This window comes from Oncorhynchus nerka, linkage group LG21 (genome assembly GCF_034236695.1).
Source record: "Oncorhynchus nerka isolate Pitt River linkage group LG21, Oner_Uvic_2.0, whole genome shotgun sequence".
Taxonomy (NCBI): Eukaryota; Metazoa; Chordata; class Actinopteri; order Salmoniformes; family Salmonidae; genus Oncorhynchus; species Oncorhynchus nerka.
Window position 1 is genome coordinate 30,117,602 of NC_088416.1, and position 23,757 is coordinate 30,141,358.

Below are 23,757 nucleotides of genomic sequence, written 5' to 3' on the forward strand. Positions count from 1 at the left end.
GCCAGCACCTTAGGAGTAAATGTCAGTTGGCTTTTCATAGCCGAGCATTCAGAGGTTGAGACAGCAAGTGCAGTAGAGCGAGAGGGAGGGTGAGAGAGAGAGGGTTGAAAACAGCAGGTCCGGGACAAGGTAGCATGTCCAGTGAACGGGTTAGGGTTCCATAGCCGCAGAACAGTTGAAACTGGAGCAGCAGCATGACAAGGTAGCACGTCTGGTGAACAGATCAGAGTTCCATAGCCACAGGCAAAATAGTTGAAACTGGAGCAGCAACACAACCAGGTGGACTGGGGACAGCCAGGAGTCATCGGGCCAGGTAGTCCTGAGGCATGGTCCTAGGGCTCAGAGAGAGATATTAGAGGGAGCATACTTAAGTTCACACAGGACACCAAATAAGACAGAAGAATTTCACCAGTCAGGACAGACTGATGTAGATCAGGGACGGTCAACTTTGAGGATGTTACTTCCGTCGTCGGAATAAGACCAAAGCGCAGCATGGAACGTGTACATCTTACTTTATTGTAGCTGAACACTAAAAAAAGAAAAAAAGATCAGTGACCATAAAGTTCTGCAGGGCAATACAGCAACTGTGCAAAAACAAGATCCCACAAACTCAGGTGGAAAACAGGCTGCCTACGTATGATTCCCTATCAGAGACAACGATAGACAGCTGCCTCTGATTGGGAACCATACCCGGCCAACAAAGAAATAGAAAACTAGAATGCCCACCCAAATCACACCCTGACCAAACCAAATAGAGAAATAAACAGGCTCTCTAAGGTCAGGGTGTGACAGAGGAATAATGTTTACATACTGTACTAACCCACTTTATATGTACAGTATATATTGTATTGGCTCATCCTATATAACTACTGCTGTACACACCTTTTCTATTCATATACTGTCCATACTGTATGTACACACCATTATTTATATACATTGTAGAATAATAGTGAAGACATCAAAACTATGAAATAACAAATTAATGAATACTTATTTTCCACCATAATTTGCAAATAAAATCATTAAAAATCCTACAGTGTGATTTTCTGGATTTTTTCACAGTTGAAGTGTACCTATGATGAAAATTACAGGCCTCTCTAATCTTTTGAAGTGGGAGAACTTGCACAATTGGTGGCTGACTAAATACTTTTTTGCCCCACTGTATATTGCATTTGATCAGTGTATCATTGGGATGCAAAAGTATATTTTTTTCACCTTTGGTGTGTTACCTGTTATGTGGACAATCTCTTCCCTAGGAACCAGATCCAACTGGTTTGGCTCTGTTCCATGATCAATAAAGTCCATGGCCCTAAGAAATTCCATGATATTACAGGAAAGAATTATGGCTGGCCTGCCCTCCTTGGGCCAAAGCAGACAATGGAAGTTCATAGCAGGTTCAGTGGCTGCTGAAGAGAGGGCTGTGATAGCACTGATGGACACCCATCTCAAAGCGGCTGCAATAATGTTTTCTGAAGTAGTGATGCTGAAGGGATTGTGGAGGAGCAATCTCAAAGGTGAAGTAGAAATATAATTTACTTGATTGTTGCTTGTTCACCTTGTAAGTTAAATTCATCTTTGACGTTTTTTTATGCTGTGATGTTCTTGCTTTCAATAAAAATGTGAGTGTTGCCACAGACACAGCAATTGATACAGCGATTTTGATGTCCCTTAAATCGCCACTAAAATAATATAACTTGGTGGATTGGCCACTGTGGGTGAAAATCCAGATCTTGCAGAAAGAAGAAATGAGGAATATACATTATGTATTATTATTTAACTACATGTAACATAGTTAAATAATGTAACGTAGTTAAATAAATCATTTTGGGGCGGCGGGAGCCTAGTGGTTAGAGCGAAAGGTTGCTGGATCAAATCCCAGAGCTGACAAGGGCTGTTGTTCTACCCCTGAACAAGGCAGTTAACCCACTGTTCCCTGGTAGGCCATCATTGTAAATAAGAATGTGTTCTTAACTGACTTGCCTAGTTAAATAAAGGTTAAATTTAAAAAATAAAACGTACATGTGAGTGAAAATAGTTGCAAGTAGCAATTGTATGCACTTTATGGATTACTGAAACTGCTGCTGAAAGTATTGGCCTGTTATATCACATGCTTCCTCTCCTTTCCATTGCAATTAACACTTCTACATTAATGTGGCTGCTACCATGATTGTGGAGAATCTTGAATAAATCCTGAGTAATGATGAGTGAAAAAGTTACAGAGGTATAAATATCATACCCCCCCAAAAAACACTAACCTCCTTTGTTAATGTAATGGTGAGAGGTTTGCATGTCGGGGATATACATGTGCGTCTGTAACTTTCTCACTCATCATTCACGATTCATTCAGGATTATCCGTAATCATGGTAACGTCCACATTAATGTAGAAGTGTTTAGAAACATATTCTATTCTTATTTACAATAAAAGTGACTCCAAAATGACACATTATTTACCATTCATTTCTATTGGGCACAAAATAATCTGAAACACAACCAAAACAAACAGCAAATGCATCCAACAAGTTTTTACAGTCACAAGCTTAATGTAGTCATTGCGTGCTAGGAATATGGTACCAAATACTTACATTTTTACTACTTTTATACACATAAGTGAATTTGTCCTAATACATTTGGTCCCCTAAAATTGGGGGATAATGTACACTACTATTCAAAAGTTTGGGGTCACTTAGAAATGTCCTTGTTTTTAAAAGAAAAGCACATTTTTTTGTCCATTAAAATAACATAAAATTGATCAGAAATACAGTGTAGACATTGTTAATGTTGTAAATGACTATTGTAGCTGGAAACGGCAGATTTTTTAAATAGAATATCTCCATAGGCGTACAGAGGCTCATTATCAGCAATCATCACTCCTGTGTTCCAATGGCACGTTGTGTTAGCTAATCCAAGTTTATAATTTTAAAAGGCTAATTGCTCATTAGAAAACCCTTTTGAAAATATGTTAACACAGCTGAAAACTGTTGTCCTGATTAAAGAAGCAATAAAACTGGCCTTCAGACAAGCTGAGTATCTGGAGCATCCGCATTTGTGGGTTCGATTACAGGTTCAAAATGGCCAGAAACAAATAACTTTCTTTTGAAACTCGTCAGTCTATTCTTGTTCTGAGAAATGAAGGCTATTCCATGCGAGAAATTGCCAAGAAACTGAAGATCTCGTACAACGATGTGTACTCCCTTCACAGAACACTCTAATGTACTTGTCCTCTTGCTCAGTTGTGCACCCGGGCCTCCCACTACTCTTTCTATTCTGGTTAGAGCAAATAGAAAGAGTGGTTGGAGGCCCGGGTGCACAACTGAGCAAGAGGACAAGTACATTAGAGTGTCTATTTTGAGAAACAGATGCCTCACAAGTCCTCGACTGGCAGCTTCATTAAATAGTACCTGCAAAACACCAGTCTCAACGTCAACAGTGAAGACGCAACTCCACGATGCTGGCCTTCTAGGCAGAGTTCCTCTGTCCAGTGTTTGTGTTCTTTTGCCCATCTTAATCTTTTCTTTTTATTGGCCAGTCTGAGAAATGGCTTTTTCTTTGCAACTCTGCCTAGAAGGCCAGCATCCCAGAGTTGCCTCTTCACTGCTGACGTTGAGACTGGTGTTTTCCATCCACAATAGCATGGCTATAGTGGAGCGGGTAGAGAGCTTCAAGTTCCTTGGTGTCCAAATCGCTAAGGACTTAAAATGGCCCACAAACATACGTACAGTCGTGAAGAACGCGTGACAGCGCCTCTTCCACCTCCAGAAGTTGAAAAGGCTTGGCATGGGCCCTCAAATCCTGAAAACGTTCTACAGCTGTACTATTGAGAGCATCTTGACTGGCTGCATCACTGCTTGGTATGGTAATAGCACCACGCTCGATTGCATGGTACTACAGAGGGTGGTGCGGACAGCCCGGTACATCACTGGAGCTGAGCTCCCTTCCAACCAGGACCTCTATATCAGGAAAGGCCCAGAAAATGGTTAAAGACTCCAGCCACCCAAGCCACAGACTGTTCTCTCTGCTTCCACATGGCAAGCGGTGCCGGTGCATCAAGTCTGACACCAAGAGGCTCCTGAACAGCTTCTATCCCCATGCCATAAGACTGCTAAAGAGCTAACAAAATGGCTACATGGATTATCAGAGTTGAACCTTGAATTGTATTTTTGCACTGTCTCTATGCACACTCACAGTCACGGACTCAGACACTCCAACACTCACGCCATCATTTGCTCACACACATAATATGCACATACATTTATACTGACTCTACAGTCTACTGCTGCTTCTCTGTTTATCATATATCCTGATGCCTAGTCACCTTACCCCTATACATATCTACCAAAGGAGGTTGGTGTCACCTTAATTGGGGAGGATGGGCTTGTGGTAATGGCTGGAGCACAATAAGTGGAATGGAATCAAACACATGGTTTTTATGTTTTTGATGCCATTCCATTTGCACCATTCCAGACATTATTATGAGCTGTCCTCCCTTCAGCAGCTTCCACTGATTTGATTTATTTAACCAGGCAAGTCAGTTAATAACAAATTCCTATTTACAATGACAGCCTACCCAGGCCAAACTCTAACCCGGACAACACAGGGCCAATTGTGTGCCACCTTATGGGACTCCCAATCACGGCAGGTTGTGATACAGCCTGGCATTGAACCAGGATCTGTAGTGACACCTCTAGCACTGAGTGCCTTAGACCGCTGCGCCACTCGGTAGCCCAAAGATCGACCTCTATTACTCCAGTATGCCTGCACATTGTAAATATGGTACTGAAGCTGACTGACCCTGTATATATTATTCTTACTTACTTTCTCATGTTTTTCTTATTTCTCGTGTGTTTTTGTTCTACCTTATGTTATTTGTTATTACATTGTTATTCGTTTTTTATTGGGTTTAGAGCTTTGCAAGAAATGCATTTCCCTGGATTTGTGCATGTGACATTAAAAACTTGAAACGTGTCACTTGCATGTCCATTGATTAAGTTGTTTGATATCCACCAGGCGTCGCACTATCATAAAAAAACATGCTTTCATATCAGTCCTGTAAAATAATTCGCCTTTGAAGTTACCTAGGTTTGAATGGTTTATAATAGATAATATTTAACATGTGTGCAGCCAGACCCATACTACCCTGCGTCTTTTCTCACGCATACGTATTCTACATTGTTATATTGCTAGTTGTGTGTTATTTTAGGCCTACCCCATATATTCCCTCTTTATTTAGAACCCCCTCCCCTCCGCTTCATTAGCTGTATCACCGCCATCTGACTAGTGAAAGTAAATTAAAGCGTCGTGGGGAAACTCTTTCTAGTCTATTCCTTGATTTGAACACTCGCTCAAGCATGGACGCTGCATGCAGAGGGGTGGTGGGGTGTGCGCAGTCGTGAAAAAAAGAAGACAAATACCTCGCCATAAATCGTGGCAAACAATCCCCTAGACATAAACATACCAATTTACACGATAAATGTTTACGAAATTAAATGATTTAAATGTAATCTTTCGGTAATGACAAAAAATTAATTTGAGGTAGGCTACGCTAAATGAAATGCCACTGTGTATGTTATGGTGAAAAAAAGAGAAGGGGGGTGCAGGAGGGAATACGGCAGAGGAAAAGGAGGGGAATATAGAGAGGGCAGATCTAGGACCCGTCTAAATTGTTTACCCCTATCGTAATCTTAGCACATGGAGAAAAAACTGACACCAGATCAGTGCACTCTCTGCGGCCCGTTCCACACCACACCAATCGGGACGTACACGATAGAGAGGAAATCGTGTTCCTCTCCAGTCCGTACACGCCACTAGAATTCACTGAACATACTGCGAGAAAAAGAAGGGTGAGAAAAAAGGCTAGGAGAAAGAGAAGGTGAAAGCAAAGAAGGGCTTAAAAATATATTTGGTTGGGAGCGGAGGACGCATTGGCTTCGCAAGGAGAAGATTAGTGATTCAAATAATTTCCTAACATTTTCGATATTCGGCGAAGATAGAAGTATCGTTAGCTAGCTAGCGGAATGTGTAGCTAGCTAATTATCAAGGAATTAGTGTTTTGTATTTACTTGGTTTACGTGTTCTATTGTGACTATTTTTCTAACGCTAGTAATCGTGTGAAATGTGCACGAGCCACACATGGTCATGGTGTTATGTATTGATTAGACAATAACAATCTTGCTAGCGGTACAATACATTTGGCCAAGAAGACCAGCTACAATCAGCTATTTGCACATTCAAGGAATAGCATTACTTATCCCAGAATAGGGAAGAAGTAAAAGGTTTTTAAAAAAAATAGCTAGACTTGTAAGTGTAGACTATCTGCCGTCCAATGTTAATGTCGACCGACGTCGCATCCATAATGTTACCCGTTTCTCGGGGAATGATGGACCGGGAAAAGGACATTGATACAGCAACTGGACCCCACGGGAACACGACCGGGGGTCCAGCAGCAATCGTCCGGGGAATGAAACGAGGGGATCCTGAGCAAACAGTTGCAGCTTTGACCGAATTAGCAGGAGCAGAGTGCAAACGGCCAAGGATAGACGGGACGGTGGGTGTTGGTGACATTGGACAGGTAAGGAGTAGAACATCAACAAATGAAGCCACATTGCTGTTTGTTTCCGGTCAATGTGTTGTTTTCATTGAATGTGTGCAACATTGTAATCCCTGCATTAAACGATTTCATTTCAATAGCACGCTACGTCTATTGTTTCAAGAACATCAGTGGGTCATGATTCTGCTGACAGGCAGGCCCGCCTATCAATAGCATGCCTCGTCGCATCAACTGCAGTAACGAGCGTGCAGTAGAATTACAATCTAGGTACAAAACGTGTCTTGCACATTGTTCTGTGCTCGTGGCAGCTAGACTAACATGATTATGGCGGAGGCAAGGGTAATATGATAGCCCACAGCTTCTCGGCAATGACAGTTACGCTACAGCATATATCCGACGATACATAAAGGCCTTTCATGCATTTACGTGCACTGCAGATATGTACACACTGATATTCCCGCCTTTACCATTATGGTATGTCTTTGTCGTTGGACATCACATCAAAGCCTCCAACACAGGAGGGTACTCGCATTGGGAACAGTAATGTGTGCCAGTCCCCCTGGTCTGTGATTGGAGCTAGGTGCTAAAAAGAGGAGAGAGACAGGGGGTTGGGGGAGGGGTCACTATGGGAGAGACAAAGAACAGACCCCTATTCGTGAATAAGGGAGTAGGAAGGAAAGGGGCTTTAGGATATCTTGCCTCTAGCTATGGGCCTCTCCATGACTTGACTGCTGATACAGCATAGCAACAGTACTCTGCTCTTCGGCTAAACAGTGATATTACACGCACATACAGTATCTGTAAGCATAATTGAAAATAGCTGACATACTGTTTTTGTTTGAGGCAGCAGTCAAACATGGTTTAGGGTCAGCTGTGGATAATTGAATCCTGGGGATTGGGAAAATGTTTCAATTGGTACTGCTGCATACCTATTGCAATGACAAATGAGCAGGCCATTTACAGTATGAGAGAGAACATTTTAACACGAGAGAAGGAGAAAGTTGTAGAAAAATCCTCGATGCAGCTTAGGTTTGATGATAACTAAGGGTAAACATTAGGAAATTACAATGGTGGTGCTTAATGTAATTAGACTGGATTACATCATCCAGTCCTGTAGGTGATGACATGTTCAGTGCTGAGAAGATGAGTTCACTAAATATTTTTGGTGTGTCGATGGGTAGCTATTTGATGTTCATTGCTACCCAGAGGACGGGATGGGTAACAGCCTAAATCATGGCTGACATATTAAATGGGAGAGGAGTGTCCTCTCATCTCCATCCTCTTCTTTTGTTTCCGTCATCCTCCCCCTAAGGCATATTTCCAGATTGCTAATTAACTCCTGGTCCATAGAATTTGAGTGTGCACTGCCTGTGAGACAAACCTCCCCACCCCTGCTCACTGTCTCTACCGTCCAATCTCTCTCTCTGTTTCCCACTATGCAGTATTGATGTGCCCTAGCCTAGTCCAGCCTGATAGTGTACAGTGTGCTCTATATGCCTCCCTCCGGCTCCCCGGGAGCAGATTTATCCTATCGTTGGCAGTAAAGAGGCTTTGTGTCGCGCTAACGAGATCAAAGCTCATTTAGGAGAGAGCATTAACCAGACTGATCGCTTCAAGGAGAGGAGAGTAAAAGGGGGAGTGTTGAAGGGGAAACTACGATACAAACAAACCATTGAGATGATATAGTTTTGCACAAAGGTGCAATATTCTTTGAAACTATCAGGCTACCAGGGAATGTTGACTAGTAATAGCGGGAACATTGGCTGTCATTAAAACCCCAAAGAAAAAAGTAGGAGTTATAATGTGCAGCACACTAGTGGACACTCACTAATGGTTGTCACTGAACTTTGAGCGCAATGCAACGGTATCACCCTTGACCTTTCATCCCTTGAGATAAGCACACAATTCTCTTCAAGATGTTGCTCAACACAACAGTGCTCCCACCCCCCCCCCTTTTTTTTTTACAGTCCGCCACTCATTTAATCAGATGCAGGGCCTGCCACTTACACTTGCGTGTTAACCCTGGACACTGGTTGTTGTCACCTCCCCTTCTACCCCGCTGCCCCCAAACTGTCATATGTACTTTCATCTCCGCCTGCGAATGTCTCCCTGTCGGTAATGTTGATTCATCCTGTCTTTCTCCTTATTTTTGTCCCCTCTGCTCCTCAGCGTATCACCCTCTGTCCACCCCTCCATCCCTTCTTCCCCACCCCCTCCTCCCTCACCCTCTGTCCATCCCTTCTTCCCCATCCCCTCCTCCCTCACCCTCTGTCCACCCCTCCATCCCTTCTTCCCCATCTCCCTCCTCCTCACCCTCTGTCCACCCCTCCATCCCTTCTTCCCCATCCCCCTCCTCCCTCACCCTCTGTCCATCCCTTCTTCCCCATCCCCTCCTCCCTCACCCTCTGTCCACCCCTCCATCCCTTCTTCCCCATCTCCCTCCTCCCTCACCCTCTGTCCATCCCTTCTTCCCCATCCCCCTCCTCCCTCACCCTCTGTCCACCCCTCCATCCCTTCTTCCCCATCCCCCTCCTCCCTCACCCTCTGTCCACCCCTCCATCCCTTCTTCCCCATCCCCCTCCTCCCTCACCCTCTGTCCACCCCTCCATCCCTTCTTCCCCATCCCCCTCCTCCCTCACCCTCTGTCCACCCCTCCATCCCTTCTTCCCCATCACCATCTGTTGACCTCATGCCATTTTGCCCTCCTCCCTCCACTGCTCTCTTTTTCTGCCCATTTGCTCCAACTCTTAACTTCTTGACTTTTCCTCAAATAGAAAGTGGGGGAGAGAAAAACCCAGCAGAGCGACGCCCTTTACTTGAGCATACAGAGAGAAAGTCGCTGTATGAGGTGTGTCTGTACATTTCTGATCCGTAGAGTCTGGAGCCCTGGCCCTCAGAGCAGCCACACCTCATAACTACCCCTCTACTGTAAATGAGTGTAATTAATACCAAAGTAGTTGGTACCCTGTTAAGTTACTGTCTGTATCTTTATGGAAGAGGGACTGAGTTTCATTGAGCATAATAAAAGCTTGAAAAACTTTACAGACAAAGCAGCCCTGATATGCAGACCAAAGCGCCATATGCAAAAGAAAGTGTGTGTGTGTTTTAACAATGAGTATCAAGTTCAGACCCCCCCCTCCCCCACCCTTTAAGGAAATATAAGTCACATGACATTCTTGGGGTATGAGTCATTGTCTCCATTTCTTGGTCTCTTCTTTTTGCTGTATTTTCCACTTCTTGTCTTTGTCTTTCTTAATCCCCACATTCTTCCACCCCTGTCTTTCTCTCCTAATTTCCATCTCACTCTCTTGTTCTTTCTTTTCCCTCCATCCCCCATTCGTCTCCCTCCCCCTTTCCTCCAGACAGATTGATTCCAGATGTTACCAAATTCTTCTCCTCTCCCTCCCCCTCTTCTAACCTAAACTCCTCCCTCTTCATCCTGCCTTTCTACTGGAAAAAATCATTTTTTTTACTGCAACCTTGTTATGTATCATGTGGAGTAGTTCTGGTTTCCAAGTGATGCGCTACATATTTTTTTCCACTGATGGTGCCTTGTAAACACGAGTGTGTAACTCTGACATTGCCAGAGGCATTGGAGACCTGCCGTCCTTTCAAATGTTCAGTGTGTCGCATCTTCATCAGTCCTCCACGGTCCAGTCTTTGAAGACTACCCGTGTTTTTTACCTCGTGTGTTGCTGAATACAGCACTGTCCGTTCCGCGGCTCTCTCACTTTAATGAGGCGCACTGAGGAGTGTGTTCCCCCAGGGGACTAGGCACGAGGGGGGAATTGGTTCCAGATGAAACAGGAAGTGGAGAGAGGGAGACAAAGAGAGGGCTGTTTTATGTAGGAGAGGTAGACCGGACACTGCTGGACTGAGTAGCATACATCTCACTCCTCTGGCATGGGTCATGTATGCTATAGTCTGTACTGTCCAGACAGCATCAGTCTGTCACTCACTTCTGCTGCTCACGACTTAAACGCTCTCTGTGCCCCGTCAAGTGTTGTCCCTCTCTACTTGTTTGATTGACCTCATCATTCCCCTTTCCTTCCTCTTTCCCCTCCCTGTTTTTGCTCTGCCACTCCCTCCCTCTACCACCACCATGTCTCATTGTGGCGTGGCTGTGGAGCCCCATCCAGGGTTAGTGTAGTAAGCACAGCCAACACAGCTAGCTTTCTGAGAGGGCATCTCTCCCGTGCTGTCGCCATGGCATCCTGAGTCAGGCCTTTCCCATGATTGGTTGAAAAAATTATAGTAGGGAGGGACCAATTCCTCCAGGAAGCAGGTCAGGGCAGAAGCAGGAGGTTACCTCTGTCTGTTTACAATGAAGAGGCCACGACCACCTTTTTACTACATTACACCAGCACTGGCTGCTCACTGAATGGAAGCTAATGCAGATAGTGTATGAATTTAAAATTAGTTGCCGACTCTCGTCTTTTAGCACCAGCACAATGGAAACATATTCACCCTTTTTAACACGCGTAGGATGTTCCACCCTCCTTTCCCTGAGCATGATTGAAAAGGCCTGAGTCTTGTTAATCTGCCTATTTTCCCTGCACAGTGTACTGCTAGCATGTCAGACGGGATCGCTGTAATCCTCTCTCCTTACTGTTGTCAATATCATCGTTTGGTTTAACTTTTCCCCTATTGTTATATCCTGCCCCCTCTACCCCTTTCTTTTCCCTTCCATTGCATTGCAATGAACAATGGCTCTTCTGCCAGGGGGAGAGGGAGGGGTGACAGAAATAATCTAATTAGAAGTAATTCCAGATCAATTAACCACAACACTAGATTCTGGGGCATGGATGGATGGGGGAAGGGTGCTCTTTGTTGTTGTTGCGGAGTGCAATTTGTTTTGTCTGCTGAATAAGGACCTGGCCTGGCTGCAGAATGATTCACCAGCTGCTCTACATGGTTGAGGCAGCGCTCAGGGTCTAAACCAAAAGAGTCATCATGTTAACTTGTATAATCCTTTGTGAAATGTGCCACCTTAAGTTCCCTGCTTCTTTCCTGCACCATACATATTTTCATAAATGTATTGGGCTGTAGGGTATACCGTAACAGATCGGGCTGGGAACTGCCAGGGACCTCACCATACTTAGGTGCCGATATGATATGTATTGCGATTCTCACGATTCTCTATGTGTTGCGATTCCAAACATATTGCTCACCCTACGTGTGCTGCAGAGGGACTAGAGCGAGCCATGAGAAAACGAGTTTTAATGAAAGTGCTGAAAACAAGATGGAGAACAAGCTAAGAAGGAAAAATACTAAACATAATATTGCAATAATATCAAAATGACGGCAAAAATGATATCCTGATATCTTACTGTATACATTGTTCCCCCATCACAAGTAACAGCTAGGCTATTTCTCCTCTGGAGCATATTATGTCGTTAGGGTTGTGAAGATTAGAGCTGAAAAGTGACTTCAAGTGAATCACATCACATTTTCCAAACCCTTACCTCTCTCTCTTTCTTTCTTTCTTCTTTTTTTTATTTTTAGAACAACGACCCTTTAACCCCAGGTTTCCTTGGATACCCACCTCACAGCCAGGTAAGAGTAACATCTTACTGAAGTCTCCTTTAATTTAGGTATAATTGATGGATGTATCATGGAGTTTCATGAAACACGTTATAATACTAGTATAGTACTTCAGAAGGCCCAACACGAACATAGCCTACAGAAACTGACAACATTTTCCACTCGGAATCAATTTGATCTGCTTGGCTGCTGTGCACACTTTTCCACAATCCACATTCCCCTGCTCTCTTTCCCCTTCTCGCTCTAATTTCTTGTGGTCTCCCTCCATATCGAGTGGTGCAGCGGTCTAAGGCACTGCATCTCAGTGCAAGAGGCGTCACTACAGTCCCTGGTTCGAATCCAGGCTGCGTCACATCCGGCCGCGATTGGGAGTCCCGTAAGGCGGCGCACAATTGGCCCAGCGTCGTCCGGGTTTGGACGGGGTTTTAAATATCACTTCCAGTAATGAGTTCCTTATGTGCGCCAGACAGGGCTGTTTCTGAGAGTCTCTTATCTGCCTGGGAGCAGCAGCACTGAGTCTTCTGTCTGTTGTCATGGCTGAGATGTGAGTGCAGGTCTCTGGCAGAGCCACAGGAGGGGGGTGTTGGTCTGCCTGCCCTCCCTCTCCTCTCCTCTCAACATGATGGGTCTCCACAGCTTTATCTTCATTGTGTTTTTTCCTCCAACGTGCGTTCCTCTACCCCTGCCATCTCCTTTCTTGGGAATGCAGCTCGCTCGCTGCTTGTGCTGGAGAGAGGGGGAGGAGGAGGGGTGGATGGATGGAAAGCAGAAGAGGCAGGAGAGAGGGAAAGTGAGAGCATCGGAGGACAGAGACTGAAGCAAGTGAGCCACCATATTGAGGGGGAACTGCAGTCGGGTTGCCAATGTTTTTTTAAATCAAAATTAAGAGGGCATATTATTGTATAGGAAATATACAAATATTTTTAGGAAAGATAATTTAAAAAATACAATTTTATTGAGTAAATGTAATTGTTTTTCTTTTAATTTTGATAAGAGATGAAAATGTAATGAATTAAAGATTATTTGTTGATGTAAAAATCATTTTACCAATGTTAGATTTGGAGAGAAATCCCTGCGAAAAAAATGGGGATGCCAGAAATTCCTGCTGAGGCAATTGGGCTAGAAACGTCTGAAGTAACATGCATTTGGTAAGGTTGTTAAAATAGTTAGGTTCCCATGTGTTTGTTTGGATCATAACTTACTTATTTGATTCAAGACTAGTCAAACATACAACAAATGATTTAATGCTAGCTAGTTCTTAGTGATGTAATCGGGTACACATGGGTGTTGAGCCGGTTGTCATGCAAAGGGTTGGAGGAGTTAGTCTAGCCTACACTAGCTGGAGTTCCTAAGAGCTGTTTTTCGCTGGTTGATTTGCCTGTAGGTTTGGCGGTGTCAATGTTTATAATTTTTTTTAAACTAGGCAAGTCAGTTAAGAACAAATACTTATTTTCAATGACTGCCAAGGAACAGTGGGTTAACTGCCTTGTTCAGGGGCAGAACGGCAGATTTTTTTTTACCTTGTCAGCTCGGGGATTCGATCTTGCAACCTGTCAGTTTCAAGTCCAACGCTCTAACCACTAGACTACCTGCCGCCCCTGCATGGTGGCTTAGCCAAAACCCTACGTAGGTGGGTTTGTCTGGAGGGTTGGTAGGGTCCTGTAGTACGAGTCTAGTGCCTCTCCTCATCATGTTTAGGCTACAGAAGCCATGATGATTATGATGGTCCTAGTCAGTCAGTATATATTTTTTAATTTTTAATTTCACCTTTATTTAACCAGTTAGGCTAGTTGAGAACACGTTCTCATTTACAACTGCGACCTGGCCAAGATAAAGCAAAGCAGTGCGACACAAACCACAACACAGAGTTACACATGGAATAAACAAGTGTACAGTCAATAACACAATAGAAAAAAAAGTCTATATACAGTGTGTGCAAATGGCATGAGGAGGTAAGGCAATAAATAGGCCATAGTAGCAAGTAATTACAATTAACACTAGTGATAGATGTGCAGATGATGATGTGCAAGTAGAAAAACTGGTGTGCAAAAGAGCAGCAAAGTAAATGAAAAATATGGGGATGAGGTAGGTAGATTTGATGGGCTATTTACAGCTGCAGCGATCGGTTAGCTGATGTTTAAAGTTAGTGAGGGAAATTTAAGTCTCCAGCTTCAGCGATTTTTGCAGTTCGTTCCAGTCATTGGCAGCAGAGAACTGGAAGCAAAGGTTGCCAAAGAAGGTGTTGGCTTTGGGGAAGACCAGTGAGCTATACCTGCTGGAGCGCGTGCTACGGGTGGATGTTATCGTGACCAGTGAGCTGCGATAAAGTGGAGCTTTACCTAGCAAAGACTTATAGATGACCTGGAGCCAGTGGGTCTGGCGACTAATATGTAGCGAGGGCCAGCCGACGAGAGCATACAGGTCGCAGTGGTGGGTGGTATATGGGGCTTTGGTGACAAAATGGATGGCACTGTGATTGACTGCATCCAGTTTGCTGAGTAGAGTGTTGGAGGCTATTTTGTAGATGACATCGCCGAAGTGGAGGATCGGTAGGATAGTCAGTTTTACGAGGGTATGATTAGCGGCGTGAGTGAAGGAGGCTTTGTTGCGGAATAGGAAGCCGATTCTAGATTTCATTTTGGTTTCATTTAATGAGTCTGGAAGGAGAGTTTCCAGTCTAGCCAGACACCTAGGTATTTGTAGTTGTCCACATTCTAAGTCAGAACCGTCCAGAGTAGTGATGCTAGTCGGGCGGGTGCGGGCAGCGAAGGGTTGAAAAGCATGCATTTGGTTTTACTAGCGTTTAAGAGCAGTTGTAGGCAACGGAAGGAGTGTTGTATGTCATTGAAGCTCATTTGGAAGTTTAACACAGTGTCCAAAGAAGGGCCAAATGTATACAGAATGGTGTCGTCTTCGTAGAGGTGGATCAGGGAATCACCCGCAGCAAGAGCGACATCGTTGAAATATACAGAGAAAAGAGTCGGTCTGAGAATTGAACCTTGTGGTACCCTTATAGAGACTGCCAGAGGTCCAGACAACAGGCCCTCCGATTTGACACACTGAACTCTATCTGAGAAGTAGTTGGTGAACCAGGCAAGGCAGTCATTTGAGAAACCAAGGCTATTGAGTCTGCCGATAAGAATACAGTGATTGACAGAGTCGAAAGCCTTTGCCAGGTCGATGAAGACGGCTGCACTGTACTGTCTTTTATCGATGGTGGTTATGATATTGTTTAGTACCTTGAGCGTGGCTGAGGTGCACTTGTGACCAGCTCGGAAACCGGATTGCACAGCGGAGAAGGTACGGTGGGATTTGAAATGGTCAGTGATCTGTTTATTACCTTAGCTTTCGAAGACTTTAGTATACAGTGACCACACAGTGCTGTATCTGGCTCTGATTATATAGAAGAGATAACTTCTGACTGTGGGGTCAGTTGTGCAGTATTGTGTTGTGCATTTACTGCAGCAAAATCACATCCATACCTGAGGACCACAATGGAAATAAGCCTCCTGGCTTTGTGTTTTATCCTTTAATCTGTATGTATGTATTTTTGTTTCGTAAACAACAGGTGTGGACTCACAGTGAAATGCTTACTGAGGGGGCCCTTAATTTGTTTTAACATTTTTATTTGAAACTTTATTTAACTAGGCTAGTCAGTTAAGAACAAATTCTTATTTACAATGGGTTAACTGCCTTGTAGTTAGAATGACAGATTTTTACTAGGCTACCTGCCGCCCCAAGATAACATCAACGTTGGCACAGGTGGGATTCGAACCCACACCTCCATAGAGACTGGAGTCTAAATCCAGCGCCTTAGAAAACTCGGTCACGCTACCCAGTTTAATAACAATACAGAGAAAGACATTTTAGAAATAAAAGAAAAGTAAAACACGTAATAATAGATACATAATGAGTAACGATAACTTGGTTCTATACAACGGGTGCCATTACCTAGTCGATGTGCAGGGGTATGAGGTAATTGAGGTAGATATGTAAATATAACTAGGAATAAGGTGACAGTAAACAGTAGCAGCAGTGTATGTGATGAGTCAAAAAGGTTTGTGCAAAAATGGTCAATGCAGATAGTCCGGGTAGCTATTTGGTTAACTATTTAGCAGCCTTATGGCTTGGGAGTGGAAGCTGTTCAGCGTGCTGTTGGTTCCAGACTTGATGCATCGGTACTGCTTGCTGTGCTGTAGCAGAGAGAACAGTCTATGACTTGGGTGGCTGGAATCTTTGACCTTTTTTTAGGGCCTTCCTCTGACACTGCCTGGCATAGAGGTCCTGAATGGCAGGGAGCTTGGACTCGGTGATGCACTGGGCCATACGCACTACCCGCTGTAGCGCCTTGCGGTCGGAGGCCGAGCTGTTGCCATACCAGGCAAAGATGTAGGCAGTTAAGATGCTATCAGTGGTGCATCTGTATAACTTTTTGAGGATTTGAGGGCCCATTCAAAATCTTTTCAGCCTCATGAGAGTGAAGAGGCGTTGGTGTGCCCTCTTCACGACTGTGTTGGTGTGTTTGGACCATGATAGATACTTAGTGATGTGGACACCAAGGAACCGAAAGCTTTCGACCCGCTCCACTACAGCCCAGTCGATGTGAATGGGGGTGTGCTCGGCCCTCCGTTTCCTGTAGTCCACGATCAGCTTCTTTGTCTTACTGACGTTAAGGGAGAGGTTGTTGTCCTGGCATCACACTCATTATAGGCTGTTTCATCGTCGTCTGTGATCAGGCCTACCACCATCGTGTCGCCGTGAAACTTATATTGATTGTATTGGTGTCGGTCGCAGCCACGCAGTTGTGGGTGAATAGGGAATACAGGAGCGAACTAAGCATGCACCCCTGAGTGGCCCTCGTGTTAAAGGTCAGCATGGTGGATGTGTTGCCTACTCTCACCAACTGGGGGTGGTCCGTCAGGATATCCAGGGTCCTTAGCTTAGTGATGAGCTTGGAGGGTACTACGGTGTTGAACGCTGAGTTATAGTCAATAAACAGCATTCTCACGTAGATTTGTCTTTTTGTCCAAATGGAAAAGGGCAGTGTAGTGCAATAGAGATTGCGTCATTTGTGGATCCCATCAGGGTGGTATGTGAATTGGAGTGGGTTCAGGGTGCTTGGGATCATGGTGTTGATGTGAGCCACGACCAGCCTTTCAAACCATTTCATGGCTACAGATGTGAGTGCTACGAGTCATTTAGTAGGGGTTACCTTAGCGTTCTTGGACACAGGGACTATGGAGGTCTGCTTGAAACAAGTTGGTATTACAGACCAGGTCAGGGATAGTTTGAAAATGTCAGTGAAGACACATGCCAGGCACTTTCCTGGTAATCCGTCTAGCCTCGCAGCCTTGTGAATGTTAACCTGTTTAAAGTGCTTACTCACGCGGCTACTGAGAGCGTGATCACACAGTTGTCCGGATGAGCTGGCGCTCTCACGCATGGTTCAGTGCATAGAAGGCATTTAGCTCACCTGGTAGGCTCACTTCATTGAGCAGCTCGCGGCTGGGTTTCCCTTTGTAATCCGTGATAGTTTGCAAGCCCTGCCACATCCGAGCCAGTGTAGTAGGATTTGATCTTAGTCCTGTATTGACGCTTTTGCTTGTTTGATGGTTTGTCGGAGGGCGTAGTGGGATTTCTTATGTGTCTGGGTTAGTGTCACGCTCCTTGAAAGCGTCAGATGTAGCCTTTAGCTCAGTGCGGATGTTGCCTATAATCCATTGTTTCTGGTTGAGATATGTACGTACGGTCACTGTGGGGACGACGTCATCAATACATTTATTAATGAAGCCAGTGACTGATGTGGTATAGTCCTCAATGCATTCGGATGAGTCCAGGAACATATTCCAGTCTGACTTGTAAAACAGTCCTGTAGCTTAGCATCCGCTTCATTGGACTGCTTCCGTATTGAGGGTGTCACTGCTACTTCCTATTTGAGTTTTTGCTTGTAAGCAGGAATCAGGGGAATAGAGTTATGGTCAGATTTTCCAAATGAAGGGGGAGGGAGAGCTTTGTTATGCGTCTCTGTGTGTGGAGTAAAGGTGATATAGAGTTTTTGTTCGCCTCTAGTTGCACAGGTTAAATGCTGGCACAAATTGCGGGAGACTGATTTCAGTGTTCCTGCATTAAAATCACCGGCCGCTAGGAGTGCTGCCTCTGGATGATTATTTGCTTATGGCCTTATACAGTTTGTTGAGTGCAGTCTTAGTGCCAGAATCGGTTTGTGGTATTAAATAAACAGCTAAGAAAAAATAGATGAAATCTGTCTTGGTAAATAGTGTGGTCTACAGCTTATCATGAGGTATTATAACTCTCCGGCTGGACCAGCCTACTACTTTTAATAGTCTAATAAATTCAATCTACCTAATTAGTAGAGCTATGTATTGTTCGTTGGTATGTAGGGATACATTTATTGGCCTTCAAATTAATATTGACATATCAATATATAATCCACCATGGACAAGAAAATATTGATTAGGACTATTGCATCAGCCCAGAATGTCCATATCAGTGCATCCCTATATGCATGGCCTTATGATGATCTGTGTTTGTGGGGGAGGGGTATTGTTTGAATGTATGTGTGTGATGGAAATAGCCCTTTGTTTGAAAGCGTGTGTGTGTTTGTATTCCTGCCAGGGTGCACAATAAATATGGCTGTGCATCTGTGTGTTTATCAGTGTGTTCAGTCTGTGTAGTTAATCCTTAGATCATCCCCCATTCATCCTCTCATCCTCCTCACTTACACTCTAATCCCGTCATCCCTCGCTCTTTCCCCCATCCCTTTATCCTTTTATCTCTATCCCGTTATCTCTCGCTCGCATCCACTGCCTCTCTCAGCCTCTCGCTTACCCCTTTCCCATCACCTCTTTTGGTCCCTCCCGCCCTCCCTCTCTCCATCTCTCTCTCCCCTCTGTAGTAGCCAACCTCAGCAGATGTCTGCATACTGGCATAGACGTTTTGCAGGCAGGGCAGAAAATGGGAGAAAAAACAAGAAGTGCAGGGGAACTGCACTCCTCTCTCCCATCGAACCCCAACAGTACTGTAGATTAGGAAATGAAAAAGCGCAATGCAGATTAATAACTATACATGTTGTGAAGGTGTAGAATTGGGCCGTAGCAGTTTGAAGCTGTTTCCTCTCTGGGTAATGAACATGGGGAGGTGAGGGGGAGCTGCCTGCCTGCCAGCCTAACATGGGGTTGACAAGCTGCCATCCAATAAATAAATGATTTTAAAAAACTGCAATGCAGTGGGTAGCGTTACAGTGTGAAACGGAGCGTCTTCTTCTCAGGGCTGCCAAACAGCAGCTCCTTCCTTCCTAACCTGTCAGTACCTAGCCTGAGAGGGGAGGGGATGGAGAGACTGATGGATAGGAGGGACCCAGCCAGGCTCACAGAGAGGGAAAGTTTGAAGGGGGATGGAACATGCAGAAGCCATGACCGAGCAGAGCAGGAGCGGTAGTGTGAGTGAGAAGTGACACACGTCGGAGGAAGAAGAGACTTGCGCTGTCAGAGGAGAGAACTGACAAGGGGCAAACAGAGAAGAGGGGGAGAGTGACAAGGACACAAGGCTTGTGTGGTGCTAAGGCAAAGGGGAACACTGGCGGAGAGCGAGGGAGAATTTGAATCTGAGAGACGTGGACAGAAGGTGCTTCCCGGCGGATGGTAACAGACCACATTCAGAGCGGAATAGAGAGAGAGAGACTCTTCCTTCCTGTCCAGACAATGATGGGGCTGTACTATCCTGCGGTGTTGCCGGTGAGTTCATGTCATAGCTAGTTTTCTGTACGCTCCTATCCAGTATAGCAGGTTCAGACCTGGAACAACTAAAGAACAAAATATTTTGCTCTTTTCTACATGTTTTGGAAAAATATGCAGTTGATTCGACTGATGTTTACCTAGCTAGTTTTGATACGTTGCCTAAATTAAGGCCTCAGATTACTACGTGGAGTTATACTGTTGTTTCTCTTTTACCACAAACACATGCACATAGCCTACACATTGAGGAACGCTCCGTGTTTTGTGACTAGTATTGTGTAACGACTTATGTAACGTCACTTGGTTTTTTATCATTTAAATATGTAGATGTGTTACTGGCAGCAAGAGGGGTTAACTGTGTACATGTTCTAATGAGCCTGCTGCCCCAACATGTTCTGTGGTCCTGGCTGTGCTTCAGGGCCCTCAAGGAGGTCCAGGCTTTTGCAAATGTCTCTGTAAATTAGCAGTGTTGAGCTGTGTGTATGTCGCACGTTGCGGCCATGCTGACTGTACAGAACATCATGTTAGTCCAGGGTGAGCGGTGGGGGGCTGTTGGAATGAGAAGGGGGTGCTACAGCAATTCTTTGTTGTCTACCCAGCTGTCTTTGCTGTGTAACCCCCCTGAGTGAAAGAGACAGGTGCCAAGAAACAGTTGTGACTCCTTCCCCTCAATCCTTCTCTGTTGGTACGACCCAGCCTCCCCTTTCCTCCCGCCACAATACTGGATGGGGTGCTGTGAGGTTCTGTGCTCTGGGTGCTGATTGGACAGTTAGCAGCAGGAATCTCCCCAAAGTGCTTTTAACTCCAGCACATGCATTTCTAGGGCTGTGTGACCCCTCTCCCATTTCTCTGCCGTTTCTCTTCCCTCGGGCATCAGCAGCTGTTACCTAAACATGCTTTTCTTCTCAAACGGCATGGGGAGCCAAATGGGGGGGTTCAAGTGTGAATGGATTTTAAAGGTGTCACCAATCATCCACTGTCCCATGCGATCAGAGAGAAGTGAGGTTAAGAAAATGCCTTCTTTTAGTTGATATTTCTTCATTATAAACCAGATTTAAAGTGTATGCGTGTGAGTGTGTTTGGGTTATAAATTCTGTTTGCTCCCCCATCAATTTAACTTCCTAAGCAACCAAGCAAAGTGCAAACACCGCAACCAACCGTATGAATGCCAGGTTCTGAAAAATGGCATGATTGTGGTGTATTTTACTGCCTCACCTCCATTACTGCAGCCACCCTGCTTGGTTTAGAGAGGGAAGGCAGGGATTGTGGTGTATTTTACTGCCTCACCTCCATTACTGCAGCACCCTGCTTGGTTTAGAGAGGGAAGGCAGGGATTGTGGTGTATTTTACTGCCTCACCTCCATTACTGCAGCACCCTGCTTGGTTTAGAGAGGGAAGGCAGGGATTGTGGTGTATTTTACTGCCTCACCTCCATTACTGCAGCCGCCCTGCTTGGTTTAGAGAGGGAAGGCAGGGATTGTGGTGTATTTTACTGCCTCACCTCCATTACTGCAGCCACCCTGCTTGGTTTAGAGAGGGAAGGCAGGGATTGTGGTGTATTTTACTGCCTCACCTCCATTACTGCAGCACCCTGCTTGGTTTAGAGAGGGAAGGCAGGGATTGTGGTGTATTTTACTGCCTCACCTCCGTTACTGCAGCACCCTGCTTGGTTTAGAGAGGGAAGGCAGGGATTGTGGTGTATTTTACTGCCTCACCTCCATTACTGCAGCACCCTGCTTGGTTTAGAGAGGGAAGGCAGGGATTGTGGTGTATTTTACTGCCTCACCTCCATTACTGCAGCCACCCTGCTTGGTTTAGAGAGGGAAGGCAGGGATTGTGGTGTATTTTACTGCCTCACCTCCATTACTGCAGCACCCTGCTTGGTTTAGAGAGGGAAGGCAGGGATTGTGGTGTATTTTACTGCCTCACCTCCATTACTGCAGCCACCCTGCTTGGTTTAGAGAGGGAAGGCAGGGATTGTGGTGTATTTTACTGCCTCACCTCCATTACTGCAGCCACCCTGCTTGGTTTAGAGAGGGAAGGCAGGGATTGTGGTGTATTTTACTGCCTCACCTCCATTACTGCAGCACCCTGCTTGGTTTAGAGAGGGAAGGCAGGGATTGAAAGTATTTTGCGGAGCCCCACCCAAGTGTTCGCCCCCAGGGGTATGAGACTTACCTGCTGCTTCACATTTGCACCAACCAAATTGCTGCAGAACTGGCAGACAATATTACAGCACTAATGCACTCTGAGACATCTGTCTCCACTACAGGCTTACTGCTGCTCCTCACTCTGCCCATCTAAACCTGCAGTACTGACAATCCAGCTGGATCAAGGGACGTGCAGAAAAGTATTGAGCTTTGAATAGACCGCACAGCAAGTATGTTAATTTGCACACATGCACTATTGTGACTGACAGAAACCATGGCCAGTTCTGCTGCAGTGCAGTGTTGAGTCTCAGAGCCTCCTTAAGCCCCTTCCCCCACTATCGGCTGACGGAGCTGGTTCAGTTCAATGGACACATGGCGCAGCAACGTTTATTCTCTTGTCTTCTTCTCTGGGCTGAAAGAGAAGAAATCCTCACTAGTGTTGGTGGCTGACTCAACTAAATATTGTGAGGAAACTTTAACAGCGATTGGGCATGGATGTTAATCCTCCCAAATACACTGATTCGTCCCCCTACAGCAGGCTAGGTCTTAGGGTGCTGTTTCCCTCTGCAATTATCTGCATAGAGCAGCGTTTCATAGAGAGACCGAAGGATTAAGAGGGTCATGTCAGTGAACTTGGCAAAGGTTAAGTGTCAGGGAGGAGGTTAGCTCCTCCACCATACCAGACATCTTTCAGAGCTTTGGGACCGTGTATGGCCACCATGGTGTTGGTGCCGTAGTGGACGTGGCTCACGTTGGGCCGTCTGTAGGAGTATATAATGGGGAGGCTGCTGAGGGAAGTCTTTTTAAAGGTGTCCTGTGAGACGGGTCCAGCCAGGCTTTCAGAATCAGTGTGGTACGGCTGAACCTCCAACTGCCCTTGGATGGTTCCATCCTTCATGGCCAACAACAACCTCTGATCTCTTTGGTGTGTTTATGTCATATTGACTGAGTCAGTGAATACAATAGCCTGTACTACCACCGGACCTTTAGAAACTGACCAACTCTTTTATTAAGAGTCCAATGCTCTGTTACCCTTAAATGAATTGCCATGTGTTATTTAGCTTGTGGTGCCTGTAGGGTTTAAGCCAACTAGCTGTTAATGTACTGTGGAGGGATAGGCTGTATATTATGTGTTGTGATTTTCATTGGTTGACTCCCTGAAGGAGTGACAGCGTTTCAGTACTGCGGCGCCCTTACATGGAGATGGGAGGCGGCTATGCTCTATGCTTGACTGGCTCTTGGGATCTGTGGGTCACGTTTCATAGCGGCGGTGGCTTTGACTGACTTGGGGGAGGCGGGGCGGAGGTAGAAACCCTCGTCTGGATTTCATCAAGCGAGGAGGGAGAAAGAAGGAGAGGGAAAGCATATCTATTTCTTCAGCTGCAGAAAAAGGAAGAGGAGCGTACTACTGCATTGGAGAGAGAGGGGGGGGAAGAGGCGGCATATTTAATGCAAAGCAATGCGTCACAGTAGATTAGATTAATAGTGGTCATTCAGTTATTCATTCATGATACACGGATTGGGATTAGTGTAACTAGCAGGTTAAAGAGATTACTGCAGTCTACTAACACTCTTCACTGACTGTCTACTGTACTGTGCAACTGAATTCAAATTATTTCGTTACGCTGCAGTCACTGCACACATTTTAACACATGCACTCTCGCAACGTTCGCTGAATATTTTGACCCACATTGCAAGCCCTCTCTCTCCCCCCCGGTCCTCCTGGTGTATGGAAAAACCTATGGTGTCTCAGGTAACACTTCT

The 23,757-nt window shown here is 45.2% G+C and overlaps 1 protein-coding gene across 5 annotated transcripts in view; it reads left to right on the forward strand.

The window, feature by feature from the left end:
- Positions 1–5,607: 5,607 nt before the first annotated feature.
- The window catches only part of LOC115104279 (RNA binding protein fox-1 homolog 2-like), a 41,103-nt gene continuing 22,953 nt past the window's right edge, over positions 5,608–23,757 (forward strand). For 2 of the 5 annotated variants that reach the window (XM_065006565.1, XM_065006564.1), the window contains exons 1-2: positions 5,616–6,566; positions 12,051–12,101. In XM_065006565.1, the coding sequence (XP_064862637.1) occupies positions 6,321–6,566; positions 12,051–12,101 (297 nt within the window). In that variant the 5' untranslated portion in view covers positions 5,616–6,320. Of the gene's footprint in view, positions 6,567–12,050; positions 12,102–23,757 lie in introns of all 5 variants that reach the window. The other 3 variants (XM_065006567.1, XM_065006566.1, XM_065006563.1) reach the window with 3 other exon arrangements.